Source organism: Penaeus japonicus, unplaced genomic scaffold (assembly GCF_977035675.1).
Source record: "Penaeus japonicus unplaced genomic scaffold, GWHDUDI00000001_assembly GWHDUDI00000028, whole genome shotgun sequence".
Classification (NCBI taxonomy): domain Eukaryota; kingdom Metazoa; phylum Arthropoda; class Malacostraca; order Decapoda; family Penaeidae; genus Penaeus; species Penaeus japonicus.
The window spans coordinates 21,171,444-21,188,943 of NW_028234430.1; the positions used below are offsets into that span (position 1 = coordinate 21,171,444).

General features: G+C 41.1%; 1 protein-coding gene across 1 annotated transcript in view; it reads right to left on the reverse strand.

Annotated features, from left to right (window-relative positions):
• The window catches only part of LOC122252579 (ADAM metallopeptidase with thrombospondin type 1 motif A), a 145,766-nt gene that overhangs the window by 2,722 nt on the left and 125,544 nt on the right, over positions 1 to 17,500 (reverse strand). Inside the window, exons 11-28 of the mRNA XM_086553739.1 lie at positions 17,476 to 17,500; positions 16,840 to 17,013; positions 16,463 to 16,632; positions 16,138 to 16,264; positions 15,371 to 15,522; positions 14,964 to 15,131; positions 14,525 to 14,683; positions 11,718 to 12,212; positions 10,174 to 10,563; positions 9,531 to 9,680; positions 8,710 to 8,913; positions 5,858 to 6,067; positions 3,471 to 3,662; positions 2,592 to 2,753; positions 1,844 to 2,007; positions 957 to 1,093; positions 498 to 697; positions 1 to 61 (exon numbers count right to left, since the gene is read on the reverse strand). The exon at positions 1 to 61 is cut by the window's left edge and continues 2,722 nt beyond it; the exon at positions 17,476 to 17,500 is cut by the window's right edge and continues 158 nt beyond it. Coding sequence (XP_086409865.1) covers positions 1 to 61; positions 498 to 697; positions 957 to 1,093; positions 1,844 to 2,007; positions 2,592 to 2,753; positions 3,471 to 3,662; positions 5,858 to 6,067; positions 8,710 to 8,913; positions 9,531 to 9,680; positions 10,174 to 10,563; positions 11,718 to 12,212; positions 14,525 to 14,683; positions 14,964 to 15,131; positions 15,371 to 15,522; positions 16,138 to 16,264; positions 16,463 to 16,632; positions 16,840 to 17,013; positions 17,476 to 17,500 — 3,340 coding nt within the window. The remainder of the gene's footprint in view (positions 62 to 497; positions 698 to 956; positions 1,094 to 1,843; positions 2,008 to 2,591; positions 2,754 to 3,470; positions 3,663 to 5,857; positions 6,068 to 8,709; positions 8,914 to 9,530; positions 9,681 to 10,173; positions 10,564 to 11,717; positions 12,213 to 14,524; positions 14,684 to 14,963; positions 15,132 to 15,370; positions 15,523 to 16,137; positions 16,265 to 16,462; positions 16,633 to 16,839; positions 17,014 to 17,475) is intronic.

The following is a 17,500-nucleotide window of genomic DNA, read 5'->3' on the forward strand; positions in this document are numbered from 1 at the left end:
AAGGGTCGGGAGTGCACGTGCCGCAGTATCCTCCGCATCGGCCTAGGACTCTCTGGTTATCCTGTAGACGGAGAAGGAATCAATATAGGCTGGCTTAGTGTGTTAACTAATGGAAGTTCACGATGGACGACTTTTGGGGGGTATTTTTTAAGGCATATGACTAGTGGGCGGTCAGGTATTAACCAGTCTTCTATGACTTTATTTTTAAAACAACCCAGTTAGATTTCATGGATTTCCCTCGCGGTTCTATTGGACACTAGTTATTACGCCTCCTTCGTTACCTACTTAAGGTATCCATACAAATAGTTTTTCATTTTATATAAATACTTTCTTCACCTACTTGATATTGCTATCATTTTTTTTAACCACTAGCTCGTAGCCCGTACTTAGAGAACAGATTTTACCCATCCCAGCCCCCCTATTCCCCCCCTCCACCCCCCATCCCTCCTCAACCCCCTAGCCCCCCACCCCCACCCCCCTCAACCCCCAGCACTCACATCTAATCTGTTGATCCAGTGGGCGGCGTGACTGCCCTTCCGGAGCCAGCTGGTCCTGGAGGAGACCGCCAGCGCCGTCCCCGCCAGGTTGATGGAGAAGCCGCCCTGGGGACACTTGGCCTTGCTGTAGCAGTCGCCCGCCTCCCCGTAGGGCACGAGGCGGCGCCCCTCCACGGCTCTCGCGAAGGTGAAGTCGTAGGCTGAGGGAGGGTTGGCGAAAGATTAATTCAGTTTATTATATAACTCGCTGATTGGGTTTGTCAGAAGAATCACCGATTCAATTTATTCTAAAACTCGCTCAATTCACAGTTTAATCACAAGACTCACTCATTTCTTTCACCCAAATTCACCGATTCAGTTTCTCAGCGATCCATCCATCCTACCAACTAAGACAACCCTCCTCATCCCCCTCCCCCTCTCCCTCCCCCTCCCCCTCCCCATCCCCATCCCCCTCCTCACCATCCACAGAGAGAGACGTGGTGTTGAGCCTTATCCTGGAGAAAGCCGTGTAGCCGGATCGGTCGCTCTCGTCCATCTCGCAGTCGCAGTCCGCTCGGCGCTTGCCTTCGTGGGGACACGTTTCCGGGTTGAATAATCTGGAAGAGAGAAAGAGAGAGAGATGGAAAGGGAGTTGCTGGGTGGAGTTTTTCGTTTTGTTGTTGTTGTTGTTGTGGGTTGGGTTAGATTTTTTTTTTTTGGGGGGGGGGTGAGGAAGGGGTGGTGGCAGGGTGTAGAAGTTGTTTGTTTTGATTTTGAATTTTTGTTCTGATATTATTTGGTTTAAAAATATATATTTTATATTCTAAGCTGTAGAGACATTCACAGTCTGTTTAAAATCTAAGCCTATAGAAACTGACAGGAAATAATTAGTTGGCATTTGAGAGAGTAAGAGAAAGTGAGGGAAAGAGAAAGAGAAAGAAAGGGAAAGATAAAGACAAAAGAGATAGAGAAAGAGAGGGAAAGAGAAAGACAAAAGAGAAAGAGAAAGAAAGGGAAACTCAAAAGAGAAAGAGAAAGATAGGAAAAGAGAAAGAGAAAGAAAGGGAAAGATAAAGACAAAAGAGATAGAGAAAGAGAGGGTAAGAGAAAGACAAAAGAGAAAGAGAAAGAAAGGGAAAGAAAAAGCCAAAAGAGAAAGAGAGGTAAAGAAAGCCAAAAGAGAAAGAGCAAGAGAAGGAAATAGAAAGAGAAAGACCAAAACAGAGCGAAAAAATGAAAGAGAAAGAGAGACAGCTTAAAAAAGAAAGAAAGAAAGAACGACCGAGCCAGTCCAAATAGCCAGCAGGAGAGAAAAGTCCCCACCCCAACAGCCTCTCCTCCCCCGCCAGAGTCCCGCTCGCACTCACATCTTATTATACATCTCGGCGAAGTTCCCTTCCTCTCCCGCAGGCAGCGTGAGGTACTCCGTCGGGTTGGTGGAGTTCATCCCGAGGCAGAAGATGCTCATGTTCTTCCCGGCCACGAGGAGGGAGTACTCGCCGTCCACTGTCACGTGCAGAGCCTCTCTCGCCTGTGCGGGTGCCAGAAGGTAATCATTGTAAAGGACGCTGGTGAGAGATCACTTTTTTATACTAAAATGGGGTTTATTTCTTGTTAAAGGTGTTCTTCTTTTCAATGGAGTTCCTTTCTAATGATCATGGTGTTAATGCGCGTTCTTAATGGTATTGTTTTTTCGTGATTATGGTCTCCATGGGAAGCTCTTTGTTATAGAATAAGGAAAAAAAAACGAAATAATATTATAATATTACAAAGAAACTCATCTCGTAAACAAAGAAACAATATGAAAAAGTAAAAGAGATTCTCTAACCATTGTGAATTGAATCAACGGTTGCAATGTATTTCTGAATACATTAAACACCAATATCTATCTTAAAGTATTAACCAATAACACGCCAATAACACTTTCTAACAGCACAGCTTTCATAAAGTCCTTACCTCAACATAAACAGCAAAACCCACATACACTACAATACGATCTTCACTTCCCTCAACCTAACCAGCAATATCCACATACACTACTGCACATACATAGCAACACAGGAAGAACAGAGCTCTCCCCTGAACATGAACCGAGACAAAGGGACTCCTCCCTACCTCAGCACAGGTAGTGAACCCACACGGCCTCGCGGTGCACTTCTGCCTCCTCTTAGGCCTATGCTCCTTGGGGCACATCGAGCGCCGGGTCTTCTGTTCGTTCGCGTCAACGCAGTAAATGCTCCTCTTCTGCTTGCCCTTCTGTCCGCAGGATGCTTGGCACTGGAAGGAAGTCGTGCGTGAGGTTTTGATATTTCTGGGTTTGGGGTTTTGAATATTTGTTTTTAAATCGGCTTTGTGGTCCATCGGGGTAGTTCTGATGGTGGAGTATTGGATACCAGGCTTTTGTATAAGAGAGAGATTATTATCATTTCCTGTTTAAAGGATAACCAAATGCAAAATAATGACGACTGTAGTTTAAGAATAACCATTAGCATGATGTGCAACAAATGCAAGCTTTAAATAGGCAAAATCTATGTACACTTCCTTTCATTTAATTTAGAATTGCAAGCAATTTATTTTACGAACCTGACCATCCGGCAAAGGCCAAGACCAGGGAAACAGACAGGGAGATAAAACAAGAACAGACGAAATAAGACACAAAAAAAATCGAAGGAAAGGAAAAAAAGAGAATTTGAAAGAAACAAGAAAAATCTAAAAAAAGAAACAAGAAAAATCTAAAAAAAAAGAAACAAGAAAAATCTAAAAAAAAAGAAACAAGAAAAATCTAAAAAAAAAAGAAACAAGAAAAATCTAAAAAAAGAAACCTTAAAAAACAAAGACAAGGGTCCTCAAAATGGGAGCAAGGTGAGAAAACGAAACAAATGTGAGCCAAGGTAATACCCGCAACGGCAGGGAGAAAATGTGTGAGCCCAGACGAGGAAAGAAAGAAGGATCAAGACCTCCAAGGCAAGCACGAGGTCTCGAGCAATAACTCACCGGCTTCCAAGGCCTGACCCTCCAAAAGAAGCCTCCTTCGCAATTGCCCAAGTTGCACTTCCTGGAGTTGCGCGGCCTCTTGCGCTCGGTGCAGCCCTGCGCGACGGGCTCGGGGTCCATCCAGCCGAAGGCGTTGACGCTGTGGCACGACACGTCACGGAGCTGCACCCCGGCGTCGCACCACTTGGAGCACTGCCGTCGGGCCAGGCCAGGTCAAGGGGGAGGTGAAGCGAGGTCAAGGAGCCAGGCAGGCAGTGGGTAGGTGGGTGGGCGGGTCAAGAGAGGCAAAGAAAGGCTCGTTATAAGCTTTGGTGGCGCTTGGCCGAACACCTTTTGATTTTTAGATTAATTTTGTTGTTTTATTGTTACTTTACAGTGTTCATCAATGGCACATGATTCAGAGGAAGCAATTGAAATTTGACAATATCTCTTGGTTATTATTTAAATGTTTTATTCCTTCAAATAGTCAAAATCAGTTACAGTCTTAACACGAAAGCATAAAGTGAAAAAAAAACTATTTGTTTGAGGTAATATTTTACCAAACAGATTAAACATAAGAAATAAAATCACACTGATTATGCTGAAGCAAAAACAGAAACAAAAAATCATATCAATGCTGCAAAGACATCATTCAATTATCTTGCACTTCAAATGACGACAGACTTGCAAAGCTTTAATAACAAAATGCAGTTTAACTTACATATCCAGCAAAGGTCAAAGTTAATTAAAGATCAGAGAAAAGGAGTGACTCTTTCGTGTAAAAAAATAAGAAAATTATCTATGATCAATGAATATCTAATAAACTAATGAATATAATTATTTACTTAATCAATATCTAATTAGAATCCCATTGAATCACTCTCTCTTCACTAATCTGAACCGACTTTGCTTTGCTGGCATTGAGTTATAAATGCCACGGTGGAGGCTTTAGTACAGGTCGAGCAGACCACAAGATGCACAGGCATTGTCACTTTTAGATATTGCAGGTGCATGGAAAATGGTATTGTAATGTTATGGAGGAAATCAAGTATTTGGGAAATAATTGAAAGGGAATAAGGAAGAACTGTCCGAGAATAGGCAAAACATGACACAAGCTTTAGTAGAAGAGTGTCGACATCATATATATGCATAAATATATGTAAATATATACATATTTATATCATATGTATATGTATATGTATGTATATATATGCATACATACATATATATATATATATATATATATATATATATATATATATATATATATATATATATACACACACACACGCACATATACATAAATGTACATACAAACATACATATACGTAGCGTATATACATGTACATACAATAGCTCTACAGCTCAGGCATTATGTCTACGAAAGGAGATTTTTCTAGAAGTCAAAATAATTCAAAATAACTACCTTCTATCTAGTAAAGAGCCTTAGTAATGTGAAAGTGTATTGACTGAAAGCATATCTAAATACAATTAATTCCCATGATAATTTGAACTGGAATACTTTTATAAATTCAACATAATAATATCAAAATTACCCTACATGGTTCAGTAAATATTGAATTTCGTGTATTAACTTGGTTTATCAATATATATAATTCTTGTGTAACTTTAGCTATACTTTCATTGAAGATGATATTTTTAAAGTATTATGTAATATTTTATTATTTTTCGATCTTAGTACACTGCGAACATAACAAAACTCTTAGTCAAAAAAACACTATCATTAAATATAGGAAGTCCCTGCATCAAACGGTAAGAAGGATTACAATGACAACCGAGAAAAAATAAAAAAAATAAAAACATAACATTTCCAAATGTCGATAATCATAATCAGAACTTCTATCCCAGCAAAGACGCACACAACATGTACAAATATATCCCAAGCAAACTATATACATTTTTCACATACTACACAGAGAGAACATAGACCATTCACGAGCAAAGAATCCTAAGAGAGGAGACGACATCGTCCCAAGGCAGAGACGCCGAGAGGAGGCAGTCTTGGAAGGGACACTACTCAAGCTCGGCACTCTCATTTCGCTAACAAAGAAGAGTCTACAAGCCCCAGCGCTGGTGTCAGCTGTGCACGCCCCACCCCAGGCCGCGTGACAGCACTAACTACAGTATCATCAGCAGCATCAGCACAGGGTTCGACGTCGCTCCTTGAGATCACGATCGGACAGTGCTTGAGTTTAGCTCCTTTTGACGATTCTAAGTTTATGCTTATGAGTTTAGGTCTTGCAACAGCAAAGTGCACAATCATGTTTTAAATTTGATTCTCTAATTCTCTTGTTTTTTTTTTTATTTTATTAATTCTTCTCTTTACAAGGTAATCTCAAGGAGAGTTATGACAACGGCACCCCGACAGAAGAACCGAACTCGTGTACCTCAGACCACGGGGACGCGGCCCAGCGGAAGGAACAGGGCTGCGTGTTACAGCCCCTTTTCTCCCGGGGCTTGGACAGGCCCTGCCGCAAGCAGTACACGTTATGAACCTGCACTTCCCCAGACAAGTCACCGCCATGATTTATGTTCATCCCCGTGTCTATACAGGTAATTTCGCGGTGTTTGATACCGCGGCCACACTCCTCCGAGCACTGAAAGGGATACATCCAATAAGGGATTAAAAACAGGACGTCACACTTTTTCTCTTTCTTTTTTCGTTTCAAATTTTGGCGTTCCTGACACACACACACACACATACACACGCACGCGCCCGCGGGAACGACTTCGAGAATGTTCCTGTGTCATGGTCAAGGAGGGGGGAGGGGGGAGGGAGTCGTATAGGGTCGAGAAGGAACAATCTGTAAAGTATTGTCAAAATTGACCGGATTTTAAAGTCCGTTCATTCTGGCCTTTGAAGACGTGTGGCTTGAGCACTATTGAATATCTTGCTATAAAAGAAGAAATATGAGAGAGAGAGAGAGAGAATTAGAGAGAGAAATAGAGAAAGAGAGAGACAGAGAGAGAGAGAGAGAGAGAGAGAGAGAGAGAGAGAGAGAGAGAGAGAGAGAGAGAGAGAGAGAGAGAGAGAGAGAGAGAGAGAGAGAGAGAGAGAGAGAGAGAGAGAGAGAGAGAGAGAGAAAGAGAGAGAGAAAGAGAGAGAGAAAGAGAGGGAGAAGGAGAGAGAGAAAGAGAGAGAGAAAGAGAGAGAGAAAGAGAGAGAGAAAGAGAGAGAGAAAGAGAGGAGAGTAGGAGAGAGAGAAAGAGAGGAGAGTAGGAGAGAGAGAAAGAGAGAGAGAAAGAAAAATAATGAGAGAGAGTGAGAGGAAGAAAGTACATAAAAAGGGATAAAGACAAAAATTTAAAAAGCAGACTAACTCAAATGAAGGCCAAAACGAACAACCTTAAATGTTTTATGTAAATTACGTATATTGTTATGTCTCTTGAAAAAAAAAGTTACAAATTATACATTTTAAAAATAAAGGAATTAGAGTCAAACATTCACACAGAGGCTTTGGTTAGTTTTGAAGCTTTTAACATCCAGTTGTGGGATTATTTTTAAGGGAGATTTATCTCTTTTGTGACAAGATTTTAACGAAAGAAAAAGACGAAAAAATACTACTAAAAATACTAAAAAAAAGGAAGACGAAAAAGAAAAAGAGTATAATTACCTAAAAGTGTTTGAACAGAAAAATATGGTATGAATACAATGCATTACTTGTTACAGATTTTTTTCTGTTTTATAAATATAAAAATGTACCTGTAAATATTACAATGATGATATTAACAAATTTTTGTTTGAGAAGGAATGTTAAGCAACAAATGCGGATGCTATATCAATGAATAACTAGTAAAAAAAAAAACATCAATTTTAATGAATAAGGAAATATTAAGGGTTTTCATATCTAAAAAATCTGTGAAGTAAAGAAGAAATTGTGAGAAGGAAAAGAAAAAAAAAGAAGAACGAGTCATGTACAATAATAATAATAATAATAATAATAATAATAATAATAATAATAATAATAATAATAATAAAAATCAACGAAATAGACACAGGGGCATTAAAACCTACGGAAAAAAGTCGACAAGTTAGAGCAGGGTCTAGCAAAGAATCATGTCACAAAAATGAGATATCTCTTTTTTTTCTTCATGATTTAAAAGGGGGGGGGGTCTTTTCCCTTTCCCATCGAAGCGAGAGAGTCTGTGGGGCTTCTAACCCAGGGTAAACCCGCAGGGGAGATGCCCATGCAGGACGGCCAAAAACTTCAAGAACTTACCAAGAAAAGGGTGGTATATGTCGAGCATATATTTTTATATATATATCTAAAGTGGGTTCTGGTGTTGCACATGTGAAGAAAATACAAATGGAGTATTTTTTTTCTTGTTTGATATTATATTATATAAATACATTTTTTTTTCTAGTGGTGGGGGTGGTAGTGTTGTAAGCTAAGGTCTACGGGATAACTCTCAAACTCGAGAGAAATTAGTAACGATAATAACGACACCAAAAAGGTATTAAAAATAAAAATGTTAATAAAATTTACTTTTTCGAACGATCGAAAATGCTTCTGAATTCAGTTGAGATACCAAAAAAGGGGAATTTTGTTTTAAATGTTAATATTCATATATTTTTTTTTTAACGGCCAAGGAAGGTTTTGAATTTTAATCTTTTAAGAACTAAAACCAGGGTACACATCCAGTATAGTTTAGTTTACAGAATACCACCAAAGTCCCTCGTCCGTGCGGGATGGGTAACTCAGTGATAAACATCTCTTTAAAGTTTTTATTTCCTTTACAAAATATCACACACACACACACCATATAGTTTATCACATAATCTCATCACAGGTCATATTAGGAGTGTATTATATATATACTTATTATTTTTTTTAATATCCATATAAAATCCACTCTTTTTTTAATTACCTTTCTCTCTTTCTCTCTTTCTCTCTCTCATCACAAAGAAATAAAAAATATTACTCAATAATAATAATAATAAAGACATCCTCCTCCTTTATCTCTAGAAAGAACCCGAGGGCGGAAAGTGGTGGTGGGAGCGAGGGTGGGGGCGGGAGGAGGTGGAGGAAGAGGGATAAAAGGGATATGAAGAGGAGGGATGAGAAGAATATGAGGAGGAGGGGTAAGAGGAGGGATAAGAAGAAGAGGAGGAGGAGGACTGACCCAGAGATGCAGAATTATGATAGTTGCGGTTATTATTTTTATTTTTATTGTTTTTAAAAATCCTTTTGGGTGGGTGGAGCCCGGGTGGGGGGAGGGGCTGTCCGTTATACTTTACCGTGGACCAATCGCCGGCCTTCCAGCGGTAGCGCTTGTTGCGTCCGTTGGCGTTGTTGCGACACGGGATCTTGCAATGGCGCTCGTGCGTCGGCCGGTCCTCCTGGTGGCAGCGCTCCTCCGCCAGCTCCACGCCCTTCACGTCGCGGCACACCACCAGCCGCTGCTGGGTGCCGCGCCCGCAGCGGGGCCGCCGCGTGTGGCACTGAGGGGCGCGCAGCGTTAGATAGGCCGGGTGGATGGAGGGATGGATGGATGGATGGGTGCATGTATGCATTTATGTATGTATGTATGTATGTATGTATGTATGTATGTATGTATGTATGTATGTATGTATGTATGTATGTATGTATGTATGTATGTATGTATGTGTGTGTGTGTGCATGTATGTATGTATGTATGTATGTATGTATGTATGTATGTGTATGCATGTGTCAATCTATCAACCTATTTATATGCATCAATCTATGAATATCATAACACTGCTCTTGATATGTTTTCTTTACTAATGCCAAGGCTTAATTCCCACGGATGCATCATCAAGAAAAAAATAAATGGCTAAACTATAATATCTATTCTACTTGTAAATCTAAATCCTTGTTACTTCAATGAATTTGATTTTATTGTAATTCTTGTGAGAGTAAAGCTGTATTTCATAATCTTCTTTATGAACATTTCTACGTAGCACTACTGTATTAATAATGATAACGATAACGGTACATCAGTACCACCATCACCACAACACCTCTTCCTCCTTCTCCTCCACATAAAAAACAACAACAACAAAGCCAAACCAAAAGACCAAAGACCCGAGTGACTCACGTGGCCCCAGCCTCCCGTCGACCACTCGGTGCAGATGTCGCTGTTGCAGGATGCCACGTCTTCGGGTTTCTCCTCCGGCGGGCACGTCTCCTCGGGCCCCAGACACACCACTTGACGCCTCTTTTGACCCCCGCCGCAGTCCTGGGAACACTGCGGGCGAGAAAGGGGGTGTTGGGGGATTAGGGTTGGGGTTGTGTGGGGATGGGTGGGGTTGGGTGGTGGTGGGTGGGGTTGGGTTGTTTTGTTTTTTTTTTTTTTTTTTTTTTTTTTTTTTTGAATTGGGGTTGTTCGTTAGATCTGTCTTTGGTTTAGCTATCTGTGGGAAGACTTGTGTTGGTATGTTTATCTGTCTATCTATCTATCTATCCTTCTATCCATCTATCCATACATACGTACATACATGCATCCATACATGCGTACATACATGAATCCATACACACACACACACACACACACACACACACACACACACACACACACACACACACACACACACACACACACACACACACACACATACACACACACACTTACAACCACACACAGAAAACGCATCAGTCCTCTTCCTTTCTCCCTCCCTCTCTTTATTCATCCCCTCCCCTCTCCTCCCCTCCCCTCCCCTCCGTCCTCCCCCAGCACCTACCCTGCCCCAGTCTCCGGTCTGCCAGTTGTTCTTCTTCTTGAAGTGTCTGCTGGGGTCGTACTCCTGCACGACGCTGTTGCTCTCCTCCTCGCTGCTGTGCTGCTGTTCGCCGTGGGCGCCATGGGGGCGGTGCCAGGGCTGGTGCCGGTGGTGCCCCTCGCGGTCCCGCCCCTCGTCATGCCGCCCGCCGTAGCCCCCGTGGCGGCCGTCGACGCGGTTGTCCAGGTAGTCCTTATCGTCGAGGTCCCTGCCGCCGAGGCCGTTGCTGGGCAGGGCGTTGGGGATCTCGTTGGCCTCGTCGGGGGGCGGGACGCGGGGGCGCGGGGGCGGGGGCTGCCACCGCTGCTTGTCGTGGGAGTCGCCGCCTAGAGAGTTGTCGTGGCCATGGTTCTGGGGGCGGGGGGGGAGGCGGTCAGGAATAGCAGGGTGGGAGTGGCACGAGAGCCACGCCTGTTGTAGCCTCGCCTTTGAAAGCATTGTCTTTTTATTTGGTCACGGAGCTGTCTAAAGCTTAAAGGGATTTCTGACTATGAAAAATATTAATCTTTCTTTAAATGATCATAAATTTATATGATAATAATGCCGTATCTATTTAGAGAATATGAATATAAAGAATGTGATAAGATTACAAAAGGGTTATATATATACATATGTATTCATCGGTACAAATACTCTATATGCATAAGTATATGAATATATAAATAGTGATTATATATATATATATATATATATATATATATATAAATATATATATATATATATATATACATATATGTATATATATATATATATATATATATATATATATATATATATATATATATACACACATACATATACATACGTATATATAAATATATATATATATATATATATATATATATATATATATATATATATATATATATATATATATATATATATATATATATATATATGAAATAAATGCAAGGCATGATAGCCACAAACAAGCAAGCACATAAAAGGATATAAATCTCATTTAAATGAATATTCAATAAAAACAATCAAAGCATAATATATATATTGCAAGTTGCAAGCCTTCCACTTATTCCACAGCATCCCGTGAAGCAATTAGCAATTTCAATTTTACACCCCCCCCTTCCGTTCTATCGCTGAATTAGCCTGTTGCTGTGGAGGGGATGTCAGTTTTCCCCACTGTGTCTTGGCGAAAAAGCCCAGTGTTTTGGATATCATAATGCATTCAAATGCTGTGAGTAATTTCACTCTCTAATGTCACACTGTGCAAAAAACAAGGTCAGCATTGGTTAGTATGAAAGAAATGCGTGCAGATAATATCAAATAAACAGAAACATAGATCAATAAAAAAAAAATAATAATAATTAATAGATAGAAGACACAATGTTAAAAAAAAACATGCTTTCTACTAAAGCCGAAGAAAATGCACTTAATGGAAAAAAAAGAAGACATTGCTGCAAGACATAGAAATACATACATTTTAAAACTCAAATAAAAAAAATAGGCACAAACACCTTCAAGAAAGCAGACAAAGGTGAACAAATTACCTCATCAAATGGGGATTCGTTATCGACATTGGAAACAGAGGTAACAGAGGTCAGATCAGGTGTTAGTGTTGATGATTTGGACTTTGTGGGGAGTGTGGGTGTCGTGGGGGCGGGGGAGGGGGTCGTGGTGGTGGTTGTGGTGGTCGTGGTGGTCGTGGTAGTGGTCGGGCAAGGGACGTGGCAGGGGGACACCTCGGGGGGCTTGGCGAAGGCGTCGCAGTCTGTCGGGGGAAGGTGGTCCTCGGGGTCCCCGCACGTCACCCTCCTTCGCCGCACGCCCTCTCCGCACTTCGCCTTCAGGCCCTTCCCTCCTCCTCCTCCTCCTCCTCCAAATCCTCCTTTGCCCTTCCCTCCTCTTCCTCCCAGGCCTCCTCCTCCTCCTCCTCCTGCTCCTCCTCCTCCTCCTCCTCCTTCTCTCCTCCCCGGGTTCCTGCCTCTCGGTTTCTTCCAGTGCCTCTCCGTGTCCACACTTCCTCCATTGCCACTTAGTTCGCACTGAGAAGGGGCGGAATGGTGACTACCGGGATAACAATGGCGACGGGGATGGGCGGGTGGGCGGGTGCGGGCGTGGGCGGGATGATGATGATGATGACGGTGATGGTGAGGGTGAGGGTGGTGATGGTGAAGATGGTTATGGCGATAGTGGTGATGAGAATGGTTGCTATGGTTGGAATGGTGGTGATGGTGAGGCTGGTGGTGACGAGGATGACGGAGATGGTGATAACAATGGTTATGGGGACAGGGGTGATGACGCTGGTGATAGTGATGACATTAATAGTGACGATAATTATGAAAATTATGGTGATGAGGATCAGGGCACGAATAATGATGATAATGGTTACGAGGATGATGGAATGGCACTGATCGCGATGATAATAATGATGATGATGATAATGATGATGATGATGATGATAATAATGATGATAATGATGATGATAATGATGATGATGATAATAATGATGATGATAATGATGATAATAATGATGATGATGATGATAATAATGATGATAATGATGATGATAATGATGATGATGATAATAATGATGATGATAATGAGGATAATAATGATGATGATGATGATAATAATGATGATGATGATAATGATGATAATAATGATGATAATAATGATGATAATAATGATAATGATGATAATGAAGATAATGATAATGATGATAATGATAATGATGATGATGATAATGATGATGATAATGATAATAATTATAATGATGATAATGATGATGATAATGATGCTAATGATGATGCTAATGATGATGATAATGATAAGGATAATGATAATGATGATGATAATGATAATGGCAATGATAATGATAATGATGATGATAATGATAATGATAATGACAATGATAATGATGATGATAAACGTAACGATGATAGTACTGTCATAATGATAATAATGAAATGGGGATAATGTTATATATAAGTTAATGAAATGAGCATTTAATACGTTAGGAAATAACAGAAAGATAATAATTACAATAAAGACGTCGCATCATTAACATCTTTATCTGTACACTAATCAAGAATAATTACAATAATTACTAATTACGAAAATACAAGATAAATATGAAGAAAAAATAGAGAAAGGGGAAAGAGACATAACTTTTTAGAAAGAAATATATTTCAAAAGAAAGAAAGAAAAAAAAATGGAAACAAATTACTGGAAATTTGTATCTTGAAATAATTAATGAATCTATTAGAAGGTAAACTAAACTAAACATAATATACATGAAATTAAATTCAATATTATAATAAAGTCAAATAGATAAGTGCCATGCAAGTCCAGATATTAACATATATAATGATGATTATTTTCTTTTTACAGTATAATTAAAAAAAGCTATGGAAATAATAAAAAAACACTTAAATATACACCGTAAATATTGCATTCTATTGCATAATAACTTTTCATTTCTACTGAGACTATTGCTACTAATACATTCGGTTAATGTATCATTATGATTCCTGGTAAATTAATTGAAAATAGGTCTGGGAGATGGGTGCGCTGCTTGAACCTTCTGTGGATTAGGTTTGAATCCAAAAGCAAGTCTCAAATATGCACGCCACTCATAATTTCTCTCTCACTCATAATTTCATTCACTCTCTAAATACATAAAGACACACGCGCACACACTCATAAACTCATATAAACGTATGTATATAAATATATACACACACATACACATCGTAAACACACACACACACACACACATATATATATTTTTTCACACACACACACACACACACACACACACACACACACACACACACACACACACACACACACACACACACACACACACACACACACACACACACACACACACACACACACACACACACACACATTCTCCCTTGGATTCTCCTCTCTACCACGGCAAGTAGTACACCCTCCTCAAAGACAAAGCATCTAGTGAAGGCGCTCTACAAAAGTTGGAACTACGATCATCAACCTCGCATTCTCAGGTCAGGCTTTGGTTTCGTACAAACAAACAAAAATTCTAAGATCATTCTAAAACAACCGATCCCCTAGAAGATACAACTAGATATAGACAAAAGACTGAACACGAAAATATTTACGAACACTTCCTCTACAAAGAGAAAATAAAGAAAGAAGCTTACACATTTTACACGAATTACCCCTCAATAAAAAAGGAAAAAGAAAAGAAAAAAATGTCAGCTGACTCACTTCAAACGAAGAAATCCCTACCCACTTCAAACAAAATCTAAACCAAACTCTTAGCCCCCCCCCCCTAAAAAAAGACGCACGCCCTTGAAGAGCCACCTACCAGAGAACTCCATCCTTCAGCGTACCAGCAGGAGCAATTGCCGGCGTCCATCGGCATCTCCAGCTGCGCGCACTCCCAGTCCGGGATCGGGCGGTCGCGCAGCCGGCAGGAGTAGAGGCGCCGTCGCTCGCCTTTCACCTCGCCGTTCACGCACTTGCACTGGGGAGGGGGGGAGGGAGAAAGAGGGGATGGATGGGTGGTTATGCATTGGTTGTGGTTTGGTTGTTTGAGAGTTGGCTTTGGTTTCAATGCGGTGTGATTGGTTGTTTTGAGCGATTTTTATTTTTATTTTTTTATGTACAGATACTGGATTGTAATTCTAATTCAGTACCATTGGTTTGATTATGTCGAAAAAGAAGAAATACATGTGAAAAAATAAAATAAATCAAGGAAATAATCCATTGCTTATTGATAAAAGAGAAAAAAAACAAGCACCTACCGGCGACCACTCATGGTACTGCCAGTAGGGACACTCCTCCCGCGGGCACACGTCCTCCGTCACCTGCCGGTCCTCCTCGCAGCGCTCCTCCTCCACGCTGTTGCCGAGACTCGAGACGCAGCCCACCACCTCGCGCCGCCGCTGGCACGAGTCGCCGTTCAGCTCGCACTAGGGGGGGGGGGAGATCAAAGGGCATTGATGAGGGAGGGAAGTAGATCGGGACTGGTTGGTGTGCGGATTTTACTTGTAATAAGAGGTCTTTATTCCTCTCTCTCTCTCTCTCTCTCTCTCTCTCTCTCTCTCTCTCTCTCTCTCTCTCTCTCTCTCTCTCTCTCTCTCTCTCTCTCTCTCTCTCTCTCTCTCTCTCCATCTTCCCCTTATCTCCCTCGTCCCCTCAAAAGCCTTACCGAAGACCACTCCTTGTAGGTCCAGCTGGCAGGACACGTGTGGGAGCAGGACTCGGTGAGGGTGGCGGGGCGCGGGTGAGCGAGGCACATTTCCTCGATGGTCGCCTCACCCGTGTCGGCTCGGACGCAGTACGCAGACTTCTGACGCTCGCCTGGAAGGAGGAAAGAAGTCGTACTTTCTTTTAGTAGGTAAGGTCGTGCGTGCGTGCGTGCGTGCGTGTTTTGGCATCTTGCTAGGTTAAGCCAGCCTCGTGAATCACTGCATGATACTCAGACCGCGTGGCTGACCAACGCCGCTGACCCTCTCGGCTGGGTCACGTGACCGACATTCTTCACTAATACCATCTATCGACATTTTCATGATATTTAGATAAAGGTGAAAAATTGAGACAACGTCATAAATAAGTTTTTGTTGAAAATGGCATCAAAGTATCGGCTGAGATTATATGTGCATACAATTTCCTAAAAGAATTCCAATTCTGGATCTCCTACCTACTAATGATGCCATGTTTGCAACCCTCGTCAACATAAAAGAGTCACAAAAGCGCTCTCTTATTACACTTTCAACACCTTTCGAACATCTTGAATCTGCCGCTAGATGTACGTTTGGGTGTTTGTGGATTAGCTTTCGGTTAGTGTCTTTGTGTGTGTGTGATTGTCTGAATGAGTGGGTGCAAAAATGAATCTAAGACATAAATTATAATCAGTCATACAAACAGCGTACCACATAACGTTAAACGAAAATAACGAAAGTTTCCTTCTCTTACCAATGCAGGGTTCCGTGCAGTTATTCCATTCACCTAACCGCCAATAATAGTTAGGTGAGGTGAGTAAGTTCGACTTTGTATAGCTATATCTCACGTAAGGAGGGCTAAGAGTCCCTACAGACAAGATCTGAGGATAGAATGAATACATTATATGATTATGCATCTAAGAAAATATGTTGATATACTTTATAGTTAATATTTCATGGTATATCACCGATTCCATATACATATTACATGCAATATTAACGGCAGTCACGATCACCATGAAAAAGGTGTTTAAAATCTACGGTCAATTAAACCCACATTTCACTTCCATCCAACCCACCTGAACAAGTAGCCTCTTCTGCAAAGGTTTAGTGGAGTTGATCCTCTCAGTGCCAGCGTTAGACCCTGTGTATTCTATCAAAGTGCCGCCAAACTCCACCAGCTTTTGGAAGGGCGTTACAATCCAGTGGCCGTTCAAGAGGTACTCGCCTGTTTCCAAGTCCACAAGTGCTGGGAGAAAGAGAGAAATAATGTAATATAACTCACCTAAACAGACACACAAAATAGGTATATGTATATGTAGCTATATATATCTATTAATTTATTTTTCATATCTAGCAAGTTATAATATCTATTTTCGCTTTTCTGTTATTAGTTTTAGTACACAAAAAACATTAAAATTTTTGATATACTATAAGAAGCTTTTATCTGCCTCACCAAGGTAATTATCATCAGCCACCAGGCCGTCGTACGAGCCCTGTGTGACGTCAACCATCGCGGCGCCTTCAGGGACAACGACGATGTCAGTGTAGCCATAGCGACGACTCTCGTCCACTGAGCCCGCGGTGACTTTGCACGTCGAGTTGTCGCCGTTGCACACGCCGCAGCTGTCTGAGGGAGGCGAGGCCGAAGGGCACGGGGTTAAGACTCACTACAGGAGACTTGCAGTGCGGTTGAGATATTTTTTAACATATTTGATTCATCAGAGTATGTATGTATATGTATATATATATATACATATATATATACATACATATATATATATATATATATATATATATATAATATATATGTGTGTGTGTGTGTGTGTGTGTGTGTGTGTGTGTGTGTGTGTGTGTGTGTGTGTGTGTGTGTGTGTGTGTGTGTGTGTGTGTGTGTGTGTGTGTGTGTGTGTGTGTGTGTGTGTGTGTGTGTGTGTGTGTGTGTGTGTGTGTGTGTGTGTGTGTGTGTGTGTGTGTGTGTGTGTGTGTGTGTGTGTGTGTGTGTGTGTGTGTGTGTGTGTGCATTCACCCATTTCTCTGTACTGCAAGTATTATGATCATCGTGAGTTAGTGTCCTCGCATCCCGGCGTACCCGCTTTGGCCGTGGAATTGAGCAC